Source organism: Anser cygnoides, chromosome 3, assembly GCF_040182565.1.
Source record: "Anser cygnoides isolate HZ-2024a breed goose chromosome 3, Taihu_goose_T2T_genome, whole genome shotgun sequence".
NCBI lineage: Eukaryota > Metazoa > Chordata > Aves > Anseriformes > Anatidae > Anser > Anser cygnoides.
The window spans coordinates 22350864-22378293 of record NC_089875.1 but is presented as its reverse complement, the minus strand read 5'-3'; the positions used below and the strand labels follow the sequence as shown (position 1 = coordinate 22378293).

The 27430-nt window shown below is 45.3% G+C and overlaps 1 protein-coding gene across 1 annotated transcript in view; it reads right to left on the bottom strand.

The window, feature by feature from the left end:
- Nucleotides 1-25053, bottom strand: part of TGFB2 (transforming growth factor beta 2) — a 74277-nt gene extending 49224 nt beyond the window's left edge. Inside the window, exon 1 of the mRNA XM_013174005.3 lies at nucleotides 24275-25053. Coding sequence (XP_013029459.1) covers nucleotides 24275-24617 — 343 coding nt within the window. The 5' untranslated portion in view covers nucleotides 24618-25053. The remainder of the gene's footprint in view (nucleotides 1-24274) is intronic.
- Between the last annotated feature and the right edge of the window lie 2377 nt (nucleotides 25054-27430).

Below are 27430 nucleotides of genomic sequence, written 5' to 3'. Positions count from 1 at the left end.
GCCAATGTTGGACACTCAGTCAGAAAGATGATACCACTGTGTTTTGGTTTCTCGAAGAGAGTATGAAAAAGTTACTCTCAATTCATTTGGTTATTTCAAAATAGGGGCATGAATCATAGAATCATATAATGGTTTTGGTTGGAAGAGACGTTAAAGATCATCTAATTCCAACCCCCTGCCATGGGCAGGGACACCTCCCACTAGACCAGGTTGATCAAAGACCCATCCAAACTGGCCTTGAACACTTCCAGGGATGTGGCAGTGATGAAGAAAAATGCTCATAAGTTACTTCTCCATTCTCTTCATAGCTTCCATTTCTGAAAGGGCATCAAATCCCAATTCCATCTGAAAAAGGGATCAGCGATGCAAATGTAAGACGGGGGGTCAGAGCTGATGTTTATTCCTCTGATAGGCTCCTGTGAGAACTTGTAGAAACCCCTGAGTAACAGATAGTAAAGAATGCTACTTAACATGCCTTGGATTGATTAAAAAAAAAAAAAAAGTGTGGTGGTGACACTTAAAAATTGACAAGTGGCTTTTGCATGGTCATTAAGTCAGTCCACTGTTTGCAATCTATTTCCACAGAAGGGATTCCTGAGGTCTGTCTCAGTTCTCCAAGTGCAGAGCAAGCTACAAAGCCAACTGAGCATTTGGTGAACAAGGGCTGCAGCACAGTGTAAAAACAGACATGCTTAAGCTATGCTTGGAGGCACAGACATATGACCCACAGTAAGGTAGTTCAGTTTCAGTCCTGCCATCCATTCTCCTATCCTTCTTTTACAAAAAATGCAGGGCCAATGCACACCCTTGGACGCAAAGGACTGCAGACACCTGCACTATTTGTTTGACTTACCTTGATTTTTGAAAAGTTCCACCACAGATTAATACGTTAACCCTTACCTGTCTTAGTGTTCCTCATTGCTTCTAGTAGCAACTAAATTTAAGAAAAGATAGCTTTAAATGGAATATAGTCTCATATATGTAATAGCAGAAGGCTGGGTTAGGATACATACTATCTATTACAAATGGAAAATAAGTAATGAGGAATTAAAGACAGAACTAGAGTGGAAAAATATTCAAATGAACTATTTGTTAGCACCTAGAAGAAAGAAAACAAGGAGTTGAGTAACAGCTCACATGGACTTGTCAAAAGCAATTAGTGTCCAAACAACCTGAAATGCCTTCAGGACTGGATAACAAGCTTTGCAAATAGTGGAGAAACCACATATGACATTTATCTTAACTTCAGTAGGTTTGGACGCTTGACATGCCCATTAGCAAATGGGGGAAATATGGTCTAGACAAAAAATACAGTACGCAGGCTGCAAGACTGGAAAAATGGACTGAGAAAGTATCTGAGAACCATCTATCTAACTAGGTTCTGCAGAGCAATAAAACACAAATTAACAAGTAAATTTGTGTGTCTCAGCCAAAACAAGAGAAGACTGAAGGTGTCACAATAAAAGAACCTTCAGCTATGTCAACAGCTGCTGCAAAAAGCAGGGGAACAATCCATTTTCCATGTCCGTGATGGATGAATCATGGGTAGCTCCAAGCTGCATCAAGGAATATCTGTGCCAGCTGTCACAAAAAACCTTTGGACATTGAGGATAATGAAACTCTAGAACAGGTTGCACGAGGAGGCTGTGGTGGCAACTGGAAGCCTTTAGGAAAAGATTGCACAAATGTCTAACTGGGATATTATGGCTGTAGTCTACAACCTCTTCTAATGCAAGACCAGCTGAGCAGATTCTTGAAGTCACTCCAGCTGTGTGTTTCTTCTGTGATAACGGGCTGCTGGCAAACAGCTTACATTTCTGAACAAGCTTTATGAATACATCTATTGATACCTACATACGTCAGATATGTTTATGCAAAGTAATTCAGGAATGTATGTCATTAGGTCAGGTCCCAGAGGGCACAGATCAATACATCAACTCCACTAACATAAACAGAGCTGCACACCAGCCAGCCAGAACCTGGCCCAGTGTGCAGCTAGGTAATAACAGCTGTGAGGAGGGAGCTGAAGCTGTCAGGCACAGAAAGCTTCTATGGCAGCCCATGTGAAGGAGAGGCTCCTAAAACCCCTTCTGTGGGAATGACTTGTACATGCTATTAAATACAGATATACAGACAAACTTAAACATTTAACATTTCCTGCATAATCCATTTAGAAGCCTGCTGCAACTGTCCTGCAGCTACAGAGCTAATAAACTTTAACAGCTTCTTATGATAAGGAGATAAGCCCTGTGTTAAAATAATTTATACCAAAACATTTGAAATGTGTAATAATGCAAACATAAAGAGCAAAATCTCTGTGGTATTACTGTTAAGTCCATGCTTAAAATAACACCGCATATAATTATGACTAATACTCCAACCCCTGGTCTTGAATTCCCCAAATTATGATGCTACGTTGTACACTGCTTTCCTCCACTGGTGATTCATTATCTTGGGTTAGCTTGTTAGAAAATAAATATATTCAGTATGAAGAGTAATGGTGAAGTTTTAGTGAAATTACTACGATATGCTTCTTTCTTAGTCTTTGGCATTATTTCATCCTAAACTTTGAACTTGCTGCTTTTCCTGATGTGCATTTCAAATTTAAAATGAAATGGGCCAATAGCTGAAGCCAAAAGTTTGACCTCTAGTATAACTGTTGTAATCTTCTGGGAAAATATCCTCTTGACTCTAAATTTCTCTTTTCAGACTCACCATGCTGCTGATGAGAAATAAGTTATTGGAGCTGTAAGGTCATCATTAATGACTGGCCTTGAAAAAGGAAACAACAACAACAAAACAAACACCAGTAGCACTGAATGACACATGAAGTTTCTCCATTTCTGATGTACAATTGCTTCCTAAGATAAGCATGCTGGACTAGCACAGACATGAGAAGATGAACACTATCACATGAAGACATATTTTAGTTTGTATTAAAGCCTCTTTCTGAGCACACATGCCCTTGGCAGTGTAACTGATTAAACCATGGAGCATCTTTATCTGACTTGTCAGTTTAGATGAGAAGGTCTGCAGGGCTGGGAAAAGTACATCAAGATCAACAGCGCCTCTCACAACAGGGTCCTGATCTCTCACTGTGGCTTGAGCAACTACCGTAACACAAATCTTACAGCGTTCTTCACTTTGCCTCAATTGGATAGTGTTGTTAGATGGATGCAGCATGTTTCTATCAAGAAATATTTGGCTGCACTTCCACTAGAGTGAAATGATCCCTATAAATACATGGACAAATTGTGGCTGGCCCTTGGCTCTTCACATCAGAAAACCTTTCTGTCAGCAGCTGCAATATGGGGTGAAAGTTGGCTGATGCACTAGCAGGACCAGAATGGGAGCAAAGAAAAGGATCTCTGTTACAGGAGCTGTGGAGAGCCCTGACTCACTAAACGTGGGCAGTTACAGCCTCCCCAGCTGGACTGTTCCTATCCATGGATGTTTTACTTAGCACCTCTCAATAAGAAGGAGGAGAGAAAAAAGAAAAAAGAAAAAAAAAAAAAAGGATATACAGAGTGAAGTTCTTTCTCTTTTTCCATTTTTCCGGCACAGAAGAACAAGACTCCTTTCACATCATTTTTTTTCCTTGGTGACATCAATAAAAGTTTAAATTCCTTGTCAAAAGTGATGAGAAAATTATTAACGACCCAGCACAGCTGCCAATGCCCTTGAACTGAGAGTGCTTGTGCCTACCTGCTTGGATGTCAGTACCCAAAAATGGTACCGCTGCTTCACAATGCTGAAGGTAAAATGGGTATTCTCATACTTGATGTTAACAAAGTCTCTAAAACAGAAGGGTTCCAGGCTCTTCCAATTTCCACTCAGAAACATGAATTCTTACCAGAAAGACTTTTATGGAGAAAACACTGTCTTCACAGCACAGATGTGATGTATTTGCTCTGGGTTGTACTGGCTGCTTTTGGCCAAGTCAGCCATGGGCAATTTTGGAGTCCAACCTCAAGAGCACAAATTGCATCAATCCAATCTGGAAGTGTGTAAAGCTCAGCTCACCATATCCAGAATTTCACAATAACAGGTAAATAAAACCCCTTCCATGTATCAAAGAAATTGTTGCTCCCCACCTCCACCCCACCCCTTGGGAAATTTCTTCATCTTGACACCGAGTTTTCCTTTGTCACTGTTGATGCTAGTATAACAATTGGTTCCTTGGATGAATTACTTTTTGTCACCACTGGTTCTGTCAGTTGTGACTTTAGCTTAAGCCAGAAATCTCTCATCATTCACTGACTTCGCTCAAGGTAAAAGCTGAACCAGCAGAGAAACAGATAAATATATCACTTACAAAGGCAGCACGAGAATCCATGGCATCTCCAGATCTCTCTGAAATGCCTTAGGAAAAAGGTAAGAGAAAACTGACAGATTTAGGTATGTCAACCCTGAAGGCAAACCATAGAAAGCATTCTCCATAGTAGTCATTTTCACACCAGGACCTTTTCTAAAACATGTCTGTGATGAAACCATGAAAAAGGACAGATGCTTCCAAACTTCCCAGAGGTATGGAAGAGAACTCTTTTCTCTCATATATTTCTGATAAAGACCCCAACAGTGGAGACTGAAGAATTGAGTTTAATTGGGTTTTACCAAGAAATCTGCAAAACTTCATTTCAAAGAATAATCCATGAAATAAAGGATTTGCAATGTTGCTGATAGCAACTTGTTTGCAGGTCACCAAACACAAATACAGTGCTGAAGCACTCCTCCAGTCCAGCACTTCACCTCAGCAAAAAGGCTCAGATATCCTGCAACATTCAGGGCTCCAGAACCAACCAAACAAATCCAAACGTCTCCAGAACTTCAAAAAAGAACGTATATATGTGTATCCGCATGTGTATACAAACACACAGAGGAACCAGAATGTTACAGTATGCATCCAATCCTAAACATGATGAGGCAGGATAAAGCATAGACCTAGATCCCATTTGTAATACAAGAATCATATGTGCATGATTATACAAAGAAGGGATTCATTGAAGGCAACGGTGATGGTGACAAGGCACATGGGAGTGCCCATCCTCCCTTATTCAAATCACACACACAAACTTGCTCTGAATTGTCCAGCACTGACCAATATTTCTTCATCTATTACTATTCATAAGATCAAGTAGCTCCTTTTTATTAAAAAAGAAAAAAAAAAGAAAAAAAGAAGAATAAAACGGTGGATGTCACTGCTCAGCTATTTGAACTGGAAGATATAAAAGAAGTCAGGAGATTTCAACATTGCCTTGCAGAGAGTGGAGGAGATGAAAGCGAGTCCCACGGCACAGGCTCTGTTCCTCTCGCCCCACCTCTGCCAGGAAGCGCTCCTGTTCCCCTGGCAAGCTGTGCAGCTGGCTGCCTTCTCCTGCTCAGCCAAGGGTCCAGGGAACAGCGTTTCCAAACTATTCCCTGGCTAGAGGAGGAAATGAAAGCAAGTCATTTTCAAGAAAAGCACGTTGGATTGTCCAACTCTTCCACTCTGGGGAACAAAAAAAAAAAAAAGGAAAAAGAAGGAAAAAAAATAGAATTATACAAGAACTAAAAGTGTAATGGAGAAGGAAAGCCAAAAGAAAACTGTACATTTTTTTGTGTTGCAGAGAATTCAAGATTCACAGACTGAAAGCACTGACAACACGTCTTTAAATGATTAAGATAAAGACAGTGGGTAACAGATGAATGTTAGAGACAGAAGGAAGTGAAAGTTTTTAACCACATTAAAATCAGGCAATCTTTCCTGCTTCATAACAATAATTGCAATTAAAATGATTTACACCCTGCTCCAGTACAAACCAGGAATAGAAAAGCTCAGAAAAGGTAATCCTTTGTTAAGGAGAGCTCCCCAGCCTGCAGAAATTAATGCCCCTAAGCTGACTGGATGCAGGAAATGCACACCTGCCTGCCCAAATGGAGGCGTTCAGCTTTCATCTCAGTTTTTCACCCAAACTGGTCTAGGCAGCTCCCAGTCAGCTCTTTTCTAAAGATCCCTAAATGTTTCACAGACTGTATGGCTGCTCACTGAGGCCTGAGAGTGCTATGGAGATGGACATGGAGCGATGCAGAACACTGCAGAACAAACAGAACAGTGAAATAGAGCCTTTAGGAGCTTATCTGAAGAGCTTCATGTATGACTGGTCCCAAGTCATGATATAAAATCCTGGCTATCAGAAGATTACTTTCAAAAAGTTGGTTATTCTGCTTAATAGAGTAACATGTCAAAAATGATTATTTCCTGAAGATATGTGCTAGAATGGACTTCAGTTTAGCTTCAGGAGAACAGACTCAAAGAGAAAATCAATTATTATTTAAGTATAGGCATCCCTAATTCCAAGGTCCTTTAACTAAGTCCTAATTGCTGGGATGAATTATGATCCATCCTGCCACCTACACTATTTTTAACACATTCTTTACAGACTAAGGTCTCTGATATCAGGGTGGGATTGCCTTTCCACTGACTGCTTTGCAACATGGAGTCACTAGCCAAGTCAGCGACTTACAACTCTCCTATACCTTGTGCTAATGAATGTGAAAAAGAAACCTGAAAACACTATTTGTCTTCCAAACTTTAGAATTTCTTGCCACAGAACTAACCTCACAACTGGAGCATCCAATCTATTACTCTTTTCAGAGGAGAGCTGCTGACTGTATGTGTGCTGCATACATCATTACCACCTACTTCCTACCCCAGAGTTAGGAGCTGTACGAAGCAACTCTTCCACCAGTACAAGGGCATCCAATTTAGTCAGGTCAGGCCTTTATATCTCATTCCTGATGAGGTATTATAACTCTCTGATCAGCCGGTTTCTAAAGACCTCTTATTTTAGGCACCTTTCAACCACATTTGTTGATTGTGGAATTGTGTAAGACCTCTCAGGTCAGAAAACTGAGACAGAAACTGAGTGCAACTACAAGAAGAAAAAATTAAAAATCACAACATTACAAGCAAAAGTAAAAGCTGCTGAGACCTACTATACATCAGAAAATAAGAACTGCAGATAACAGATGAGAAAATCAGAGAATCATAGAATCATTCAGGTTGGAAAAGACCTCTAAATCATCTAGTCCAACATTTTACCTAGTACTGACAAGTCCACCACTAAACCACACGACTACATTCTACATCTACGTGTTTCTCAAAGACCTCCAGGGATGGTGACTCAACCACTTCCCTGAGCTGCCTATTCCAATGCCTCACAACCCTTTCAGTAAAGAAATTTCTCCTAATATCCAACCTCAACCTCCCCTGGCACAACTTGAGGTCTTGTCTTATCACTTGGTGCTTGGGAGAAGAGCCCGATCCCTACCTTAAAGGAGGTTGTAGTGAGGTGATTGTAAAGTACAATAAGGTCTCCCCTGAGCCTTCTTTTCTCCAAGCTAAACAACCCCAGTTCCCTCAGCCGCTCCTCACAGGACTTGTGTTCCAGGCCCTTCACCAGCTTCGTAGCCCTTCTCTGGACATGCCCCAGGGCCTCGATGGCCTTCTTGTAGTGAAGGGCCAAAAACTGAACACAGTATTTGAGGTGCGGCCTCATCAGAGCTCAGTAGAGGAACAATCACCTCCCTGCTCCAGCTGACCACACTATTTCTGATACAAGCCGGGATGACACTGGCCTTCTTGGCCACCTGAGCATGCTGCTGGCTCATATTCAGCTGGCCATTGACCAGTACCCCCAGGGCCATTTCCACCAGGCAGCTTTCCAGCTACTCTTCCCACAGCCTGTAGTGTTGCCTGGGGCTGTGCCCCAAGTGGAGGACCTGGCACTTGTTGAACCTCATACGGCTGGCCTCAGCCCATTGGTCCAGCCTCTCCAGATCCCTCTTCAGAGCCTTCCTACCCTTGAGCAGATCAACGCTTGTGCCTAACTTGGTGTCATCTGCAAACATACTGAAGGTGCATTCATCCAGATCATTGATAATGATATTGAAGAGAACTGGCCCTAGTACTGTGCCCTGGGGGACACCACTAGTGACCAGCCTCCAACTGGATTTTACTCCATTTACCATGACTCTTTCGGCCTGGCCACCCAGCCAGTTTTTAACCCAATGAAGCATATACCAATCCAACCCTTGAGCAGCCAAGGCAAAATGAAATGGGCACAAAAGCTTCATGGCCAAGAAATTTAAAGATGACATTTACATAAGTACTAAGGAAGTTTAATAATGACATTCATTCAGTACATGATAAAAACTGTTGAAGTTAATTGCACAGAAATATGAAATACACTTCTGTAGATAAAAAAGCCACGCAGCCTTAAGGTGAAAAGATGTGGTTTTTTTTGTTCCAGCAGCAAATCAAAAGATCTTAAAACAACAGCTACTACAATCAGACATTGTGAAATGAGCAAGACCAAATAACTTGCAAAAGACTTTGTAAAGAGCTGTTCAAGGAACTATCTAAATCATTAAAACTGTCTCTCAATAGATCCCAAGCACCTGAAAATATCTTAAGGATTATATTTGAAGAAACATATTTGCTAATATACAGTGCCTAAACAGGGTAACCCATGCTATCTCACATATACAGTCAGCTTTATATTGATCCGAGACTAAATGTGCAAAGCACAGGAATGAGAATCAACTCATAGGAACTGAAGGAGTATAAACAACACGAAACAGATCCCATTGGTCCAGGGTCTTAGTGAGTGAGACTGGTAGTCCTGTTGATAAGACAAGTGTTTTAATATAATATACTTGCATAGCTGCAAGACATTTAAGCTGGTGTTACATGACGATTTCATTAAGAAACAGGAACAGCAGGACATCAACATGGCCATGCAGTAAAGGAATCAAAGCCATGCTTTTTTTATGAGAGTCAAAATATAATGGTAGACAGGAAACCACTATTGAGAGACAGGCTTCTAACAAGGTCCCATAAGGCTCATTTTACAGTCTTCTACTATTTAATATTTTTATCAGTGACCTGGAAGGAAACTAAGCCATTATTAACCAATTGCAGATTAAATAATTACAGGGATGTGACAAATAATGAAGATAACACATCACAAATACCAGTGAGTTGAATTGCTTGGTACATACAGACATGAAGATGTAAATGTCAGTTGAATCAATATAAAAATATAACCCTAGGAAGAGAGAATCTAGATTATACTTACAGAGTAGGGGATTTCATCCTGAGAGTCAATGCCTCCGAAAAGATTTGGGGAGGGGAGGGCCCCAGTGGATAACTAGCCAAATATGCATTTTTATTTCTCCTAGCAGAGTTCCCAGCTCTACTACTGAAATTAGCTGTATAAATTGTGGAATAATGAATAAGAACAGAGAGACTGTAATATGAATGTGTTTGATTACAGCACAGTCACTGCTGAAATACTCTGTAATACTGTTATCCACAATCCCAGCAGCATATGAGTAGAGCAAAGGAGTTTCAGAGGGTAGCTGTGAGAATGACTACGAAGGGGCTGGGAAGTGTCTCAAGCAGTACAGCATATTAAACTTAAAAACTGGCTCAAAAAAACTCTAAGGATCTGAAACATACCCAAAGCTTGGTAGCTGAATAAAGCAGCCCACACTGAGCTTAAGGCTGCCCCATTTCAGGGTCTTCTAGGAGCCAAGACACTTGCTCACAGCAAAATCATAGAAACATTCAGGTTGGAAAAGACCTTCAAGATCATCACGTCCAACCATCATCGTCTCTTACTGGCACACCCACGTCTCAAATGCCTCCAGGGATGAGGACTGCAACACTTCCCTGGGCAGCCTGTTCTAATGCTTGACCACCCTCTGCATGAAGAAATTCTTCCTAACATCCAGTCTAAAACTCCCCTGGCACAACTTGAGACAGTTTCCTTGTTGTCTGTTGCAAAAAAGAGACTGACAACTCCTCACTACAACCTCCTTTCATGTAGTTGTAAAGAGCAATGAGGTCTCCCCTCAGCCTCCTCTGCTCTGGAGTAAACAGCCCCAGCTCCCTCAGCTGTTCCTCAACGTGTCTTCTAGTTCTTTCATCAGCTTGGTTGCTTTCTCTGCACTACACTGCTTTTTTGAGCAGCTCAATATCCTTCTTGTAGTGAGGGGCCCAAAACTGACCACAATACTCAAGGTGCAGTCTCACCATTGCTAAGCACAAATGGACAATCAGAATCATAGAATGGTTTGGGTTGGAAGGGACCTTAAAGATCATCTAATTCCCACCCCCACACACACCCCCACCGCGCCATGAGCAGGGACACCTCCCACTAGACCAGGTTGATCAAAGCCCCATCCAACCTGGCCTTGAACACTTCCAGGGATGGGGCATCCACAGCTTCTCTGAGAAACCTGGTCCAGTGACTCACCACCCCACAGTAAAGAATTTCTTCCGCATATCTAATCTAAAACTACCCTTCTTTAGTTTAAAACCATTACCCCTTGTCCTATCCCTACAGTCCCTGACAAAGAATCCCTCCCCAGCTTTCTTGTAGGCCCCCTTCAAGTACTGGAAGGCCTCTGTAAGGTCTCTCTGGAGCGTTCTCTTCTCCAGGCTGAACAGGCTGAACAGTCCCAACTCTCTCAGCCTGTCTTCATAAGAGAAGTGCTCCAGCACTTTGATTATCTTTGTGGCCCTCCTCTGGACTTGCTCCAACAAGTCCATGTCCTTCTTGTGCTGGAGGCCTGAGAACTGAAAGCAGTGCTCCAGGTTGGGTCTCATAAGAGCAGAGTAGAGAGGGAGAATCATCTTCCTTGATGTGCTGGCCATACTTCATTTGGTGCAGTCCAGGATACGGTTGACTTTCTGGACTGCAAGTGCACATTCCTGGCTCATGTTGAGCTTCTCGTCAACCAACACCCCCGGGTCTTTCCCCTCAGGGCTGCCCTCAATCCACTCTCCACCCAGCCTGTATTTGTGCTTGGGATTGCCCCAACCCAGGTGTAGGGCCTCACACTTGTCCTTGTTGAACTTCATGAGGTTCATACAGGTCCACCTCTCAAGCCTGTCCAGGTCCCTCCGGATGGCATCTCTTCCCTTGAGCGTGTCAGTCGCACCACTCAGCTTGGTGTCATCCACAAACTTGCTGAGGGTGCACTCGATCCCACTGTCCATCTCACCAACAAAGATTTTAAACAGTGCCGGTCCCAATACTGATCTCTGAGGAACACCACTCATTATTGATCTCCACTTGGACATTGAGTTGTTGACCACAGCTCTTTGAGTGTGATCATCCAACCAATTCCTTATTCACCAAGTGGTCCATTTGTCAAATCCACATCTCTCCAATTTAGAGACAAGGACATCATGTGGAACAGTGTCCAATGCTTTGCACAAGTCCAAGTAGATGATGTCAGTTGCTCTTCCCCTATCCACCAATGTTGTAACCCTGTTGTAGAAGGCCACCAGATTTGTCAGGCATGATCTGCCCTCAGTGAAACCATGTTGGCTATCACCAGTCAGCTCGTTATTTTCCATGTGCCTTATCACAGTTTCCAGGAGAATCTGCTCCATGATCCCGATCCCCCATGGCACACAGGTGAGAATGACAGGGCTGTAGTTTGCTGGGTCTTCCTTTTTTCCCTTTTCAAAAATGGGGGTTACATTTCCCCTCTTCCAGTCAGTGGGAACTGGATCGCCACAACTTGTCAAATAGGATGGACAGTGGCTTAGCAACTAAAAACACCAGTTCCCTCAGGACTTGTGGACGTATCACAGCAGGTCAAATACCTAGAGAGGGCCTACAAGAAAGCTGGGGAGGGGCTCCTTTTCAGGGAGTGCAGTGATAGGACAAGGGGGAATGTCTTTAAACTAAAAGAAGGTAGACTTGGATTAGACATTAGGAAGAGATTCTTTACTATGAGGGTGGTAAGTCACTGGACCAGGTTGCCTAGAGAAGTTGTGGATGACCCATCCCTGGAAGTGTTCAAGGACAGGTTGGATGGGGCTTTGAGCAACCTGGTCTAGTGAGAAGTATCTCACATAGAACCATTCTATGATTTGATGACTCATGCACCTTTAAGTTCCTTAGAGGTCTTGAACCTGATCCTCCCCTACACTGGGTGGTTCTTCATTCTCCCAGCCCCTGCCTTTGCCTTCTGGGGCTTGGGCTATGTAGCTACAGCACTTGCCAGTGAAGGCTGAGGCAAAAAAGTCATTGAGTACCTCAGCCCTCTCCATATCCTGGGTAACCAGGTCTTCTGTTTCCTTTCAGAGCGGGCCCACAATTTCCCTAGTCTTCCTTTTAACACTGATGTACCTATAGAAGCATTCCTTGTTGTCCTTAATGTCCCTGGCCAAATTTACTTCTAAAAGGACCTTTGCTTTCCTAACCTGATCCCTGGTTGCTCAGACAATTTCTTTGTTTTCCTTCCAGGCTACCTGTCCTTGCTTCCACCCTCTGTAGGCCTCATTTTTATGCTTGAGTTTGGCCTAGAGCTCTTTGTTCATCCATGCAGGCCTCCTGGTGTTTCTACCTGACTTCCTCTTTGTTGAGATGCATTGCTGCTGAGCTTGGAGGAGGTGATCCTTGAATATTAATCAGCTTTCTTGGGCCCCTCTTCCCTCCAGGGCTTTGGCCTACAGTACTCTACCAAACAGACCCCTGAAGAGGACAAGATCTGCTCTCCTGAAGTGCAGGTTACTAGCTTGTTGTGTACCCTCAGGATCATGAACTCCACCAAGACTGCCATTGAGTTTTACATTTCCCACCATGCCCTCCTTGTTGGTGAGAATTAGGTCCAGCATAGCAGCTCTCCCCACTGGCTCCTCCATCACATGGAGAAGGAAGTTATCATCAATGCATTCCAAGAACTTCCTGGATTGCCTATGCCCTAGTGTGCTGTCCCTCCAACAGATACTGGGGTGGTTGAAGTCCCCCATGAGAATCAGGGCTTGTGAACAAGCTGCTTCTATCCATCTATAGAGGGCCTCATCTGCTTGGTCTTCCTGATCACTTCCCAATTCCTTCTGACCACACTATTTCTGATACAAGCCAGGATGACACTGGCCTTCTTGGCCACCTGGGCATACTGCTGGCTCATGTTCAGCTGGCTGTTGACCAGCACCCCTATGTCCTTTTCTGCTGGGCAACCTTCCAGCCACTCCTCCCCAGGCCGGTACCACTGCATGGGGTTGCTATGACCTAAGGGCAGCACCCGGCATGTAGCTTTGTTCAGCCGCACGCAATTGGACTTGGCCCATTGATGTAGCCTATCCAGATCCTTCTGCAGAGACTTCCTACCCTCAATCAGATCAACCACCCCAACTATCCACCAGACTTCCTTCTCCTGCAGGTGCCTACACAATGGACACAAATTTGACAGTGGTCCTTGAAATAGCAAGTGAAGACTTAAACCACATTAAAGGCTAGAACTTTAAGCTCAACAACTTAAAACACCAAGATTCTTGTTTCCAATGAATATAATTAATCACTGGAAAAATCTACCAGATGTTATTTGAAGACCTTTTTAAAAAGGAATTAATTCAGATAATTCTATGGCCTGGAAAACACACATAGGAAGACTAGAAGACCATCAAGGTAGCATCTAGCTTTAATTGGTCAGTGTCCATTCAGAGCCTCCCAGAGCAACGTGAGTCTCATTCTTCCTAAAGCACAGTACCGTGCTCATTAGCTATGAGCAAACCTGGAACTTTATATCCCAAGCAGAACGTCTCCTCCCTGCTGAAAGGAGTATCTACTCCAGTTGAGAGGTAATACCAAGGTTCACCCAGAAACCTGCTTGCAGGCCTGGCTGTCATTACACTAAGGTATTTCACATTCTGTGACTGTAATTTGCCTTATATTAAATAAGAATCAAGCCCTTTGGTTTTTATGCCACACCAAATTGAGATGAAGTCTTGCTCCAAAATGACATAGGAAGTGCCACAATAGAGATGATTTTCTTAGACAAAATATAAACCAAGTTCTATTTCTTCTTCTCTTTTGCCTCGTATTTATTTATTTGTAAGACCTGTGGAGGCTGTTGAGTCTTCCCAGGCTTGAAAAATATGTAGTACAAACATGATACAAAACAGCATCCAGGACATTTCTAGTCAGCAAAGCAGGTTTACTTGACTCAGGCTTTATCTAAATAAAAGCCTAGGATTCTAAAAGCCTACAAAGGAACCAGCAGGAGCGAAATTCCTAACTCCTTTAGGTGCTTCTTAAAACCCCAGCCACAATGATGGTTCTGCTTGCCTAAACAATCACTGCACAGATTCCGGTTTCAACAACGCAAGGAAAAATCTGGAGTGGCTTTACCAACTCAAAATTAATTTGTTCTGACTTTTCATCCACGTAAAAAAAAAAAAAAAAAAAAAAGGTACCTCTGAAGTTAACTCATTATTTCATGAGGCACTTTGTGAAATACCAAGTCAGAAAGGCTTAATGTAAAACCACATGCGCTTCCATGCTATAAGCACAGCTCTTGTTCCCGAACTACTTGGCTTTCCAGCTTGTAAACTCAGCATTTATCATGCAGCAAATTGACTTTCAGAAGTTGTTTTCCTGGCTCTGGATCTATTCAGAACTGACTTTCAAGATTTTATTGATAACATAAAAACACCTTGTTGGCTTAGGCCTGACCTTTCTTTACAGTCCATTGCTTAGGGACTTGCCACATTCTTATTCACAGCCTTCAGATTCCCCCCTGCTCAGGGCGCCAAGGTCTGATTTTATCCTTGTTTGCAAGAAGCCTCTGGATGTGGAGTGATGAGCTTCTAGACAAAAACTCACTGTGGGGAGAGTGATAGACATATATCAAGGCATGTTTATTTGTCAAGACCTTTGCAGTCACATGGTCATTTACTTTAGATAGGGGGAGGTGTGGAATACCTAGGAAGTACAGGACATGAACTCATGCCTCCTATTCTGCAATTCTTGCCGTATTGCTGCCATATGCTGTTCCCAGATGACATCTGCCATCAAATGCTTCTATCAATAAGTTACTAAGGTGTTTATTTTTAAAAGTGTTTTTTTTTTTTTTTTTTTTTGCAAAGCCTTATGTGGAATAGCGAGTAATGTGTCCCAATATATCTTGAAGATGTGTCTGTTCTCTGAAACAAAGGAACAGCACTTAATGTCTGATCCAAAGAGTTTTGCAGTCAATGGAAAGACTTCCAGTGTTTTCAGCAGGCTTTGGACCAGGGCCCTTAATCTGGGGAACATACTCTCAAAAGGCAGAAAAACGGAAAGGTTTGGCTGTATCACATGTATAGCTGGCCTTGTGGCAAGTGTGCATTAGGCAGATTCCCTTCCAGACTCTACCTCAACAAATACACTTCTAGCCAGAGAAAATTAAGTCTCCCAATAAAGTGGGTAAATAATAGGACTCCAACTTGGAAGAAGGTAAGTTCCTTCAGACACATGATAGTGTTGTAACTCAGCCTCTGGCCACCTTTATAAAGATCTCTTTTTCTATATCCTTTTGGGGCTCTTTTCTTCCCTGATTTGCAAGGGGGATGTGAAGTTTCCAAATCCATTGCTCCTAGCATTGAGGAGACATGTAAGCTGCAATGGAGGAATCCAGATTAAAAGAGGGAGAGACAGCTCATACCCCCAGCAATCTGTTTGAGTCCATCCTAAATGAGACTAAGCACTTAGCTCCCTTGCTTTCCAAATTGTATATCCTGGCAGGGAGCCTCTCAGTTCCTATCGCACCACCAGATCAGAGCAGCAGATTTATTTTCAAGAAAGCTGGAACTTGTTTCTCACTCGCAAACCTAAAGCTGTATGTACTGTCTGCTGCAATAGCCTGCCATTATATGCTAGGTAAACATGTAACAAGCACAACAAATGAAACATACAGGCATCTTTCAGCGTACCTCAATGTTGAAATGTGGATACTTCACTTCCAAAGTGTGCATCAGGGAAAAAAAATGATATGGAGCAGTGATTGGCACAAGACATATATAGCCCTTGCTCTGCCAGGGAGGCCCAGAGCCAACTATGACAGCCAAAAAAACTGGGCTGGATCGCTCAGAGATTGGGCAAGAATGAGAACACCAAGGATCTGCATGGATCCAACAAATCTCCAGGCAGATTAAAATGTCCTATCACGTTGGAGAACATAATACACTGTTTATCCTTCCCTGAGGGCAAATATACCCTATGGAAGCATTGCCTGTAGGCATATGGATAAAGAATCAAACTGCTGATATCATACATGTCAGTGGACCTGACCCCAGTCTCCATAAATTTTGCTTACTGGGTATTCATGAAGTCATATGATCCAGTCAACTGGACTGATTCCTGCACCAACCCCTTGAAGCGTGAATGCTAGGCGCTGCGAAACAAAGGGAAGAAGGAGCGGCTCCTCTGTCATTACATCCACAGGGCAGCAGTAACATCTCCCAGCTTTGCTAACCACCCCTGGAAACAAACAAAGGTGGGACAAGGAGATGCAGCCTGCCAGAGGTGAACACCAGACCCTCATCACACTGTGCCTGCCAGCCTCTTCTGCCATTATTTTAGCCCACCGCTGCATGCAAAGAGGGTAAATTTGCTGAGTTGTGTTTATATGCTACTTGGGAGTTCAAAAGTTCTGCAGGGGTTATTCTTCCTAGCACACATCTGGGCAGTCCTGTAGAAGTTCTTCATCACTGCTTACCCAAATCCCCCAAAAGACAATTTATACATTATATTGGACAATGCTTGCCCATATAGGCAAGGGCTACTCTTTGATCAATTTTAGGGTATAAGAAATCATCTAAAAGCACAATGGCAGGCTCAGGTTTATTAGGTATTATTGCCCAGAAACCTTAATTAAGTATGGGATTGCTAGGTACTCTCCAACCACTTCAAAAGAGTCAGGGCTGCTAATACCTCCTAGTACCTCACTCTCCTAAGTACAGCGTCCACCCATGGGGTTGTTGGTCCCTCCCCCACCCAGTGAAAACCAGCATGTTCTGATTGCTATCTCTCGATCATCACTATAGTAAAGGTAAGTTACCAGCACTATTTCAGCTGAGCTAGCTGCTGAATTGCAAATGTTGTATCTAAACAAAAACAAGCAAGAGAAGGAACTTCAGCAGGCTTAGCTTGCCTTTTAAAATTCAAGGCAGGGGTTTAAAAGAGATGAAGCCAGGGAAAACATTGGATGCTAACACCAGCCAAACAGGGAAAAATAACGAAGTTGTAAGACCAAAAAACTGAAATGGAAAGAATGACAGATTTACTGCTGCATTTGATGCACATAACCACTGATAGACTCTCCCCAGGAAGTGTTGAAATTACCATCACTGAAATGAATCCAGAAGCTAAAAATTAAATTATCCTTCCCAGAACATTCCAATTTGGGCTTTGGCAACACCAGATGTTTTAATGCTCTTAAATATATGCACGCGCGTGAGCGCGCGCATGCACACATGCACACATACATACTTAAAAGTACAGTATCCTCTTTCACACAAGACCTCCCTCCTGGTTTTCACAAAGTCAGACTGAACGTACGGTCATTTTGCAGTCCTTTCTTCAAAGTCTGTTCAAACGCACAACTGTCAAATTAAGCAATCAATAAGGAGCCTTACAGCAGCTCCAAGTTATGAATGAATGACTATTTGTGAACTCGCCTGTCAAGACAGATGCGGTATTTGTCAGTGCAGCGTGGGTTAGATACGGTGGGAAGGAGACAAACAAACAAAGCAAAAGGTCAGTATCACAACATTTCCCTTTTTGCCTCCCCTCAGCTTGCCTAAAAGGATGCTACAGCTTTTGATGAAGTATAATACAGTACTCTATTTACATGCAACTTATAATGCTTATTTGAAAAGAAATATTTTCATAAGACAAGTAAAAGAAAAATGTGTGCCAGGCGTTGAAGAGCATGAACTTTTGTGTGTAGAGAAGCTAAAACACAGAGGGACAAATCCAAGATTAACAGAAAACAACACACCTTTAGAAGCTTTGTGATACTTGAATTGAGACCACCCTAAGGAAATTGAAATATCATGTATTGTTTTTCTTGCATTAAAACATGTTATAACACCAAAGCGCTCTCATCTTTCAAATTAAAACCTGAACAACAGAGAGATGTTCTAAAGGTCCTCTCCAACACTCAGAACCATAACTGCTGCAGGGACTGCTACAAGGTTTTGCATACCCTGAAAACCAAGCACGGATGCTAGAGAACCCATACAGCGATACTGGAGGTATTTCAGCAGTGCCTGTCTCCTTACAGCGAACAAGCAGCCTCTCTGTGCTGCTGACCAAGCTCATCCCCACCTGCCTCTCTTCACGAGGAACTGGGAGCTTTCCAAGCAGCATGCAAGAGCTGCCATGCAGTTCCCTTCAGAAAACCTGACCCTTTTAGAGGACACTGCTACCCAAAGATGAAACTTCTCCATTCTGGACCAACTTGCAGAGCACCAAAAACACATAAAAACCTGCTCACCAGACAGGTCTAACGAAGCCAGGTCTAGCACTTAATTTCTCCAGGGCTGACCCTCTGCTATTTGAGCTCGGAGAACCACAGTACTAAATGAAGTCATGAGTCATTCAGAAACTCTAAAACAACTGGTCACACTGGAAGGAGATAAAACATAACCCTTCATGCTAAGTTTCTTCAACTCCTCATCCTGTTGTCACAGATGAATCTTCGAGTTTCTCCTCTACACCCTTCAGCTGTATTTCTTGTATGGCTCGGTACCCAGCTGCAGGCACTAAACAGCAGCAAGGACAGTGAAGACAAGCACGGGGGAGGCATTTCAAGAAGAACCATAGCTGCTCTGGATGGTCTGCTACGGGAAGCCAACTGCCAGCAATGAGAGAGCTAGGCATCAGTCAATAGCACAGACCAAAAAAGAAAAAAACAACAGCCTGGGGTGGAAGGCAAAATGCAAACTTCCTCTAAACAAATGACCAAAACAAAAAATTCAGCCTAAACAAATCAGCTGAAACATCCACAGCACAGCACTGCATTAAGTAATACCTGGGGAGTGCATCACTCTTCAGCCAAAAGCCGCCTGCTCAAAAACGTGCAGCATGTGGTTTCACAACAGGAATGGAAACACTTGTACCTTGACTAATGACTTGTTTTGTCACGATACGCTGGGCTCTTCCTCTTCATCTGCAGAACAGGAGCAGCCTAGCAGAGACCCTGCAAAGGCAGAAGTGGCCAGCTGCCCAACAGGGGAAGGTCTTTTCAGGATCACAGGGCTACTGAAGAGCCTTTTCTTTCCTTTACGAAAAACCTTGTACCGTATATCCTCCTGACTGGGCTCTGATGCCTAAATGACAGATTTCAAAGAAATAAGAGGGATTTGAGCTGTCTGACTTTCCTCATCCCCCGTAAACTGGGCCCCAGTTCAGGAAGCTAATTAGGCACGCACATAACCTTAGTGTTAATGAGTCCATTCATGCATGTGAAGCTCTGCATGTTTCAGCACCTTGATGAAGAAGTTCACTAAGGACAATAGCCCAGAGTCCTCATCCATCTTTTTGCTCCACAATTTTGCAAGCAGGAACCTCAAACTCACAGAAATACCCTGGAAGTTACAACTTCAAAATAATGCAATCATGCAAAAGACCACTGTTGTTCTGATGCTGTGCACCAAGGATGAGTTCGGGTAAAACCGGCAGCTGATGAAGATTAAGATGGTGCTCTGTTGTTTTTGCACAATTGCCTATTCCCACCCAGTCCTACAGTCAAGCAGAGCCAGCAAGAGCAGCACCAGCACTGGGCAATCCCAGCAGATCTCCAGCTCTGAGCTCCATTATTTGTGGGAGGGCTTCACGAAGCATCAGAAGACAAATACACATTTCCAGATAGGTCTCTGGTACTGTAGAACTCTAACACCACCAGCGGGCTGGGGGCATCAGGGGCAGCGATACTCATCTAACATTTTCACTCAACAAATGACAGGGTGGAAGTGTCTCTTTAAAGCAGACACTAGAGATATAAACCAAGGAGGGCTGTGAAAACAGTTTTGGACGACAGCTCTATGTTTGTCTTGTAGGTCTTCTCAGCTTTCAGTAGTGGGAGCTAAAAGGGGGACATAGGTCTTTTGCATTTCTGTAGGTGTAGGCTTCCTCCTCCAGAAGAAATGCAGTGAGGTGGATTTACCGTGCCAGACCATGACCTCCCCCTCTCCCAGCAAGTGACTGATGATTCAGAAGGCAGTCAGGAAACACACATACTGCACCCAACCATCTGCTTGATATGAGTGGGAGTTGAAGAAGAGAGCTCCCTTTGATTTCGGCTGTACTCAGTTAGTACACCAGAGCATGTTATTTTATTATCCCCCTTAGCATGTAGATGACTACTGTCCAGAAAATAACCCTGCCTCTTTTTAAAGCCATCTGCAATTTCCTGTTTTCTACATCCCCACATAGGAAGACTGTAATCAGTGCCATTCACGAACAAGGAACTGTTCCTCCCACGTCTCTCCTCAGGGAAGCCCTCACATTGCTTCAGGTCCTCTGTGAAAATGACAGCAAGCCTGGTGAACGTGCAGTAGGCGTCCTACAAAGAGGTGCTCCAGAGCCCTACCATGGAGTTAGCACAGCTCGAAGGTTTTAAACTACAGTGCTCCTCCTGAGACTCTTCCCGTATCATTAACAATATAGGAAATCCTGAAAAATTAAGTTCTCTGTTCTGCTAAATGCAAACACACATGAGCTGCACAGTTGTAGCTGTTCATGTCATGGTGACGATGATGGTGGTGCTGGGAGGCCAGAGCTGCTCCTGCACCAGCAGCTCTTGTACCCTGCAGACAAGGAGCCCACATACATATAATTACTGGTAAATTGAGTCCTTGTTGATAAAGTAGAAGCATGTCATTGTGCCAGTCAGTTTATAATGCTGTCTTTCATTAGGTGAACGCTCAGGAGAATGACAGTCTATGTAAAGCAATATTCATGGCACCAAGCTCCTGAAATGACAAATCCTACCACCAACCTCAGGCGGGAACCTGAGGAGGCAACTGCATGCTAACACAGTTCAAAATCCATACAAAACCAGGACCAAGCCCAGAAGAACTGGGATTTCTTGGGCTACTGAGTCCTGACAGACCCATCTCCCACCATGCAGAACATTGAAAATATACCTGATTGAGGCTTAAGCCATCAGTAATGACCAACTCATTGACTGTGATAAAACTTGCCCTAAATAAAAACTACAGAATTGGGCACCACCCCCTGCATACACGTGTTGCCTCTTTTTCTTTAGTGTCCCAGGTATGCACTAGTAATGCAATTTGTAATACATAACTGTGCTGGCATTAAATTTCTGTTTATTTTCAGTGCAATGATGATTATTCAGCCTCAAATCAATAATTAGGTTAAATATCAGGCCCCAGATGATCAATGAGGAACTGATAAAAACAAAACTTCTAACATGACTCGACCTCTGGCTGCCAGCCGGTCTTGGGAGAGATTTAAACTCCCAGACTCTAATCCACGTTGTCGCAAGCACAACACATGCAGGCATGCTTCACAAACAAAAGCCTTTGGGTTTTTCGCAACCTCTTTATAGTATTTTTTCTGCCACCGCTTTTCACGTCAGTTGGCTTTGGGTCCGGTAGTCCCCACATTGCTGAATTTCCACATGTATTTCCACACTAGATGTGTCTTTAACCTCAAGTGGACTGTCAAGCCAGATGCCAGATGCCCCCTTACTTCCTCAGTGCAAACTATCAGTAAACCTTAGCATAACTCTACTTTGAGTCTTAAACTAACAGCATGTGAAAAGATTAATATGAATAAATTCAAAACTAATCAGATCCCTTCTTTAAATGTTGACACAGTATTATTTATATCCCATAAATACCTTCTTGACTAAAATTCATCCCAGGAGATTGGCACCTTGCCAGTTCTATTCATATTTACTGTATTTATACAGTACAGTTGGCCAAGGATAATATTTAAGACAAAATATGCCTTAGGGTATATACAATATCTCTTATAGTTTTCCTTTTAAATCTCCTCATTGCTAAAAATATTTAGTCTGAACTTTATAAAATGCCCCACAAAGACCTATCAGCAATCTGTAGTGATATATTGCTGACTATGAGTATAATTAGAGCATATTTGTAATACTTGGGTTGTAGTCAGTTGCTGAACGCTAACAACTTGTGGTAAGAACTGAACCACTGATCTTTCCCATGCCTTCCTCCCAGCAGCTTGTGACCTCCAGCGCGTCCGTGCTGATCCCCTTCTCCCCCAAGTGCAGCAGAAGCTGCAGAGTTAAGAAAACCCACTCTGAGACGCCTCACAGCAAGCACCCCGGGCTGCCAGAGCTGCGCTTTCAAGATCTTCCTTTAAAATATGGTGGAGCGATTTCTTCCTTGCTGTCTTTTTTGGAAAGGTTCACTCCGTCCAGTATAACTAGAGAGCAGTGGAAAAACAGTTAACCTACTTACTCTGATGTTCACAACAGCACTTGCACAGTAGTACTGGATCGGCTGCTGCAGGGCCCTCTGATCCCAAACTTGTGATGCACTCTGTTGGTAGATACCTGCAATCTCCTTTGCTCTTCCAAAACCTCGATCGATCCTTCAGCACAAACCTGGCCTCTGCCGAGGTTTTAAAAATAGATCCTCTTTTGTCAGTGCCATCCAAGTCACACACCACAGATATTTTAAATTTCTGGAAAGTCTGTGGCTGTATTTCGGACTACCAATTCTCTGCCGTTTGCTCACGCCAGTGAAAAGGACGGATGTGTGGTCAGGACTGAGGCGTTTTACCTTCAGCGACAGCCACAGGGTCAATTCCACTGCTAACGGCCTCCCTAACCTTTGCTCAGAGGTGCTCATCACTCTGCTCGGGACATGACCTGGTAGGTCCCAAACCAAGAGCACTGACTTACACCAGAAAAACCCTACTGCATGCTCTAGTAGAAAACTGACACAGTTTCTGTGTTCTCGCTATTTCTGTGAATTATATGGAGCCTCCTTACTCATACCCACTTGGCTCCAAATAGACATTTTTTAAAAAAAGTATTTCTTCCCTCAGGGTAACAAGGGTGGAGTGTATTTATCGTGGCTATTAGGGATGGTGCCATAATTACAATAATAAAATGGCTCTGACTGCCAGGGTGTCCTGTACCTGATGCTGTCATTTAACAATAAAGGGAGAAAGGGAGGCAGCTGCACCGAGCATGGGGTTCGGATACCTTGGCTGGCATCCTGGGACTCTCACATGCAAGACAGAGCAAGCCCCAGAGCTACAACTTGCTAAACTAAAAATAAATAGGAGAAAATGCAATTAGAAACTCTAAGATAAAGTTACCAAGATGGCTGCATTATCTATTTAAGCAAGAGGTACGTGCTTTTCAAAACCAGACAGTAAGTATATAGGGCATCAAGTGGCGGGGGAGGGAAGAGAGAGAGAAGGGAACGAAATGAAAAGAGTACGGGCTCGACTTTGGATACGCGAACGGTGGAGTTATTTTCTGCTTCTGGTATTTCACTTTCCTCGGTATGATGATGATCTAGATTCTTTTAAGGGAGTGCGGTGCTTTTTCTTTTTTTTTTTTCTTTTTTCCCCTGTACACTTAAACTTCACTACCAAAACAAAAAGACACGTCATTATGATTATTAATCACGCTAAGTGGATTTGGTCAGCATGGAGCATTTGTACCCTTCTGCTGTGCACAACGTGGCGTGGATCATCAGAAAGTCGTTAATAACAGCAAAAAGGCAGACGGGCTGAGACAGGTTCCAAGAACCAAGGCTAACCAGAAGGGAAAACTTTTCCTGTACCTGAAATGAAAGCGCCCATGAACTGAACCGGGCGGCTAGTTACAGCTGGAAGAGGAGAGAGGATGTCTGTGCCTCTGTCCTCTCCGAGTACTGATCTGCACAGCGTCTGCAGGACAATGTGCCGGAGGGGCGCAGAGAGAAGGGAAGGGAAGCCGGCGGTGATTTTTTTTTTCTATTTTTTTTTCTAGACCTCCTTTTCTTTTCAGTTATGGAGAGATGGAAACCTGCCCAATCCAGACACTCCAAGGGAAACAACAGCAGTGGAAAGATATTGGCTCTTTTCGGAGGCTGCACACGGGGCCACGGGGGAGCCGAGCTGGTGCTGGGGAGGGAGCGGGATCCCAGGCGGGGGGCAGCCGTGCTCAGGTAGGTGGCAGTGGGCACTGCAGGCACCCTGCGGGGCTCCTAGGTGACCCGAGGGGGTCCGAAACCCAATGAGTCTGGGGGCAGCTGAGCCCCCCACGCCGTTCAGATACATATCCCCCCCACCTAAAAGAAACCCTATAAGCAACCATCTAAGACGCTGAGGACTGGAGCAGAAAAGGAGGAATACGATGCACGGGGCTGGTATTTCAAGGCAGTGGGCACTGCCAAGCCTCGGGGGCGAAATTATACACACATGCACAAACACAGAAGACTTACTTTCAGGGTAAAAAGGCTGCATGTCTATTTTGTAAACTTCTTTGGCATAATACTCCTCGTCGCTCCTCTCCCTTTCGCAAGTGGCGGCTCTGTGGTTGGCTTTCTCTTGCAGCAGGTCCCTGGTGCTGTTGTAGATGGAGATGACCTCCGGGGGCACCTCCTCGGGCTCGGGGTACTCGTCCGGGGGGCTGGTGAGCTTCAGTTTGCTCAGGATCTGCCCCCGGATCGCCTCGATCCTCTTGCGCATAAACTGATCCATGTCGAGGGTGCTGCAGGTAGACAGGCTGAGAGCCACGGTGGCCAGATCCAGGGTGAGAAACACGCTCAGGAGATAGCAGTGCATTTTAAGTGTTTAAATACAGCGCCCCCCAAAAAAAGAGTGACTTTAACAACGAACAACAACAACGGAGGGAAAACAAATATTAAAAAATATCAAGGGGATGTGTGCAAACAAAGGGAAGATCTGCAGACAAAATGCAGTTAAAAACTGGACCGCAAGGACGGCTTGCGATCGAAAAACGCACGGGAGGCGTCAGTGAAAAAAAAAAAATCACAAAAAAACACAATAATAATACAAAAAAGGAGCTACGACTGGATGAAATTCGGAGGGGCGAAAAAATAAAATAGAATAAGACGGGGGCGTGGGGGGGGAACAAACCGATAAACAAACCCGCGAGTCGCGTAAGTCGGAAAAGAGGCTGTTCTCAGCGAGCTGGCGGAGCAGGGTGGAAAACGCACACAGGCACCAAAAAAAAAAAAAAAAAAAAAAAAAAAAAAGGAGGAGGGAAGGAGGGAGGGAGGGAGGGAAGAAGTGATGGGTACGGCAGGGCGCTGCGGCACCGGGGGAGGCGCGCACGTGTGCGGCCGGCGGCGCGCAGCCCCGGGCCCCGGCAGCGAGCGGTGCTGCTGCTGCTGCTGCTGCTGCTGCTGCTGCTGCTGCTGCTGCTGCCGCTGCTGCTGCTGCTGCCGCTGCCGCCCCGGCCGCCCGCCTGCCGCCGGCTGCTGCCTGCGCCCCGCGCCGCATGCACCGACCCACCCCCGCCCGGGCCGCTGCGCGTTTTTCGCAGCTCCCTCCTCTTCCTCCTCCTTCCGCCGCGCTCCGCCAGGCAGCGCCGCCGCCGCCTCCCCGGCAGCAGCGTCCCGGGGCCGCGCCGCGCCGCTGCCCCCCCCCCCGGCGGCTCCCCCCCCGGCGCCCCCCGGCCGCGGCGCTCCCGGCGAGGAGGGGACGGGTGGCGGCAGCCAGCATCGCGGCCGCGCGGGGACACGGCCCTTTATAGGGCCCTTTATAGGGCCGCCCCGCCCCGCCGCTCGCCCCGCCGCGGGGTGACGTGGTGGGGCCGCGGGGAGCCAGCCCGGGGCGCCGCCGCCCGCCGCCGCCTCCCCCCCGCGGGGGGCACCCCGCCGCCCCGGCTCTCTCCCCCCCGCTCCTATCTAAAAGGGAAGGCTCTGAGGCTGCCTGCGCCCGGTATTACTTCGGGCCGAGCGGCAGCGCTGCTCCGGAGGAGGAACCGAGCCGGGTGGGAGCCCGGGCAGAGGGCAGGGAGCGCCCCGGAGTGTCCCCCCCCGGCTCTGCCCCTTCCCTTCCCAGCACGTTGGCTGCCCCGCGCCCGGCAGGGAGGGACGAGCAGCATTTGCTCCTTCCCCGAGGTCTCCGCTCCTGCCCGAGGCGTGCTCGTACCTCCTCGCCCGCACTTGACAGGAGCTCTGGAGCCCCGCACCCTCGGGCTGTCTCCGTAATTCAGCTTTTTCCGCTGCCTCCTTCGGCCGCAGCGAACATCGCAGGCTCGGGCCGTGCAGGCAGCCGGGGGCTGGTGCTGTGACCTCGGGAGGACGGCTGCACCCTGCCCTGGAGACATCACTCCCTGGAGCCATCATTCCAGGGGCCGCTACACGTCCCACAACTTTGTGCCGCAAAGCTCTTTCACAGCCCATTTATCAGCCCTGTACATCAGCGTTAACTTTGTAAAATGATGAAGTAGCCTTTTCCTTCCCCCTCGCCCCTTCTGTCCCCAAAGCCCCCTCTGAATTAAGGTTCTCCTTCCTTCTTGGTGCATCTGCACAGAAAAGGGCTTCCTCCAAACCATGGCAGCCACGGGCTGGGGAGGTCACAGCACTGCTGTGTGCTGCTTGCGTTGTGCAGGATTCCCCCACGGAGGAGTCCTGCCAACGCTGCCAAGCTGCAAGGAAGAGATGCAGAGAGGCAAAGGAACCGAGAATATATATTTACAAGTAGTGTGCACACGCACAGTTTTTAGAAGTAAACTTTCTCCTCATCCTTTGGAAGTAGGTGGGTGTGTATGGCACTGTGGGCACAACCAAGGCTGCACCCTCCCCAGTCCAAGAGCTAAGGGTGCTTTCTGCCTAAGTCCACAAATTCCTGCAAGGCCAGATTAAACGTCTGTGCCACAACATCACGTTTTTACTGCTGTGCATGTCAATGTCCTGCTCCTACTGACCTCAAAAACACAGCTGCAGTGACAGGAATGGCAACGTTTCCAGAATTACTCAAATAAATAAGCAATCTCAACATGTAGACTCAGCTGGTTTCACTTCTGCAACACACCTGTACAAAACCGAGGGGACAGTTCCTTGAGCTGTTACATCTCACAGCTCCGCTGACTTTACTGCTCAGCTGAAGAACCAGCGCTGTAGGACGAGGTGCCTCAACTGCAAATACTTCTAAAGGAAAGGCTTATTGAGTTATTTCCTCCAAAAGCTCCAGCAGAACCCATGGAGAAACACCTTGCTCTAAACCCACGGCCCAGTAACAACACTTGGCTGCTGTAAATGCACTGCCCAGCGCTTGCCTTAGGGGCTTCAGAGCAGCCCCGGGGACAGTGCTCAACACCTTCCTGCCCTGCCAGATCCCCCCAGATTCTTGCATTTGTTCCAGTTTGGAGAAAAACAAACACACACACATAGCCATCTCTTTTGGCAAGAAGCAGCCCCGTAGGTCCCCTGGGGCCCCAGCCCACAGGTGCTGGAGGCCCAAGCTCCAGAGGAACCCTCTGCAGAAGTCACCAGAGATGCCTCCAGGCTGACAGCACACCAGGCTGACTAGGTTTTGAATGCTGCTGAGATTCCTTCTGATTTGGGAATGTTTCCTCAGAAACCTTTTTTTTTTTTCTTAGCCAGTCTAAAACCCATCTGTTTTGT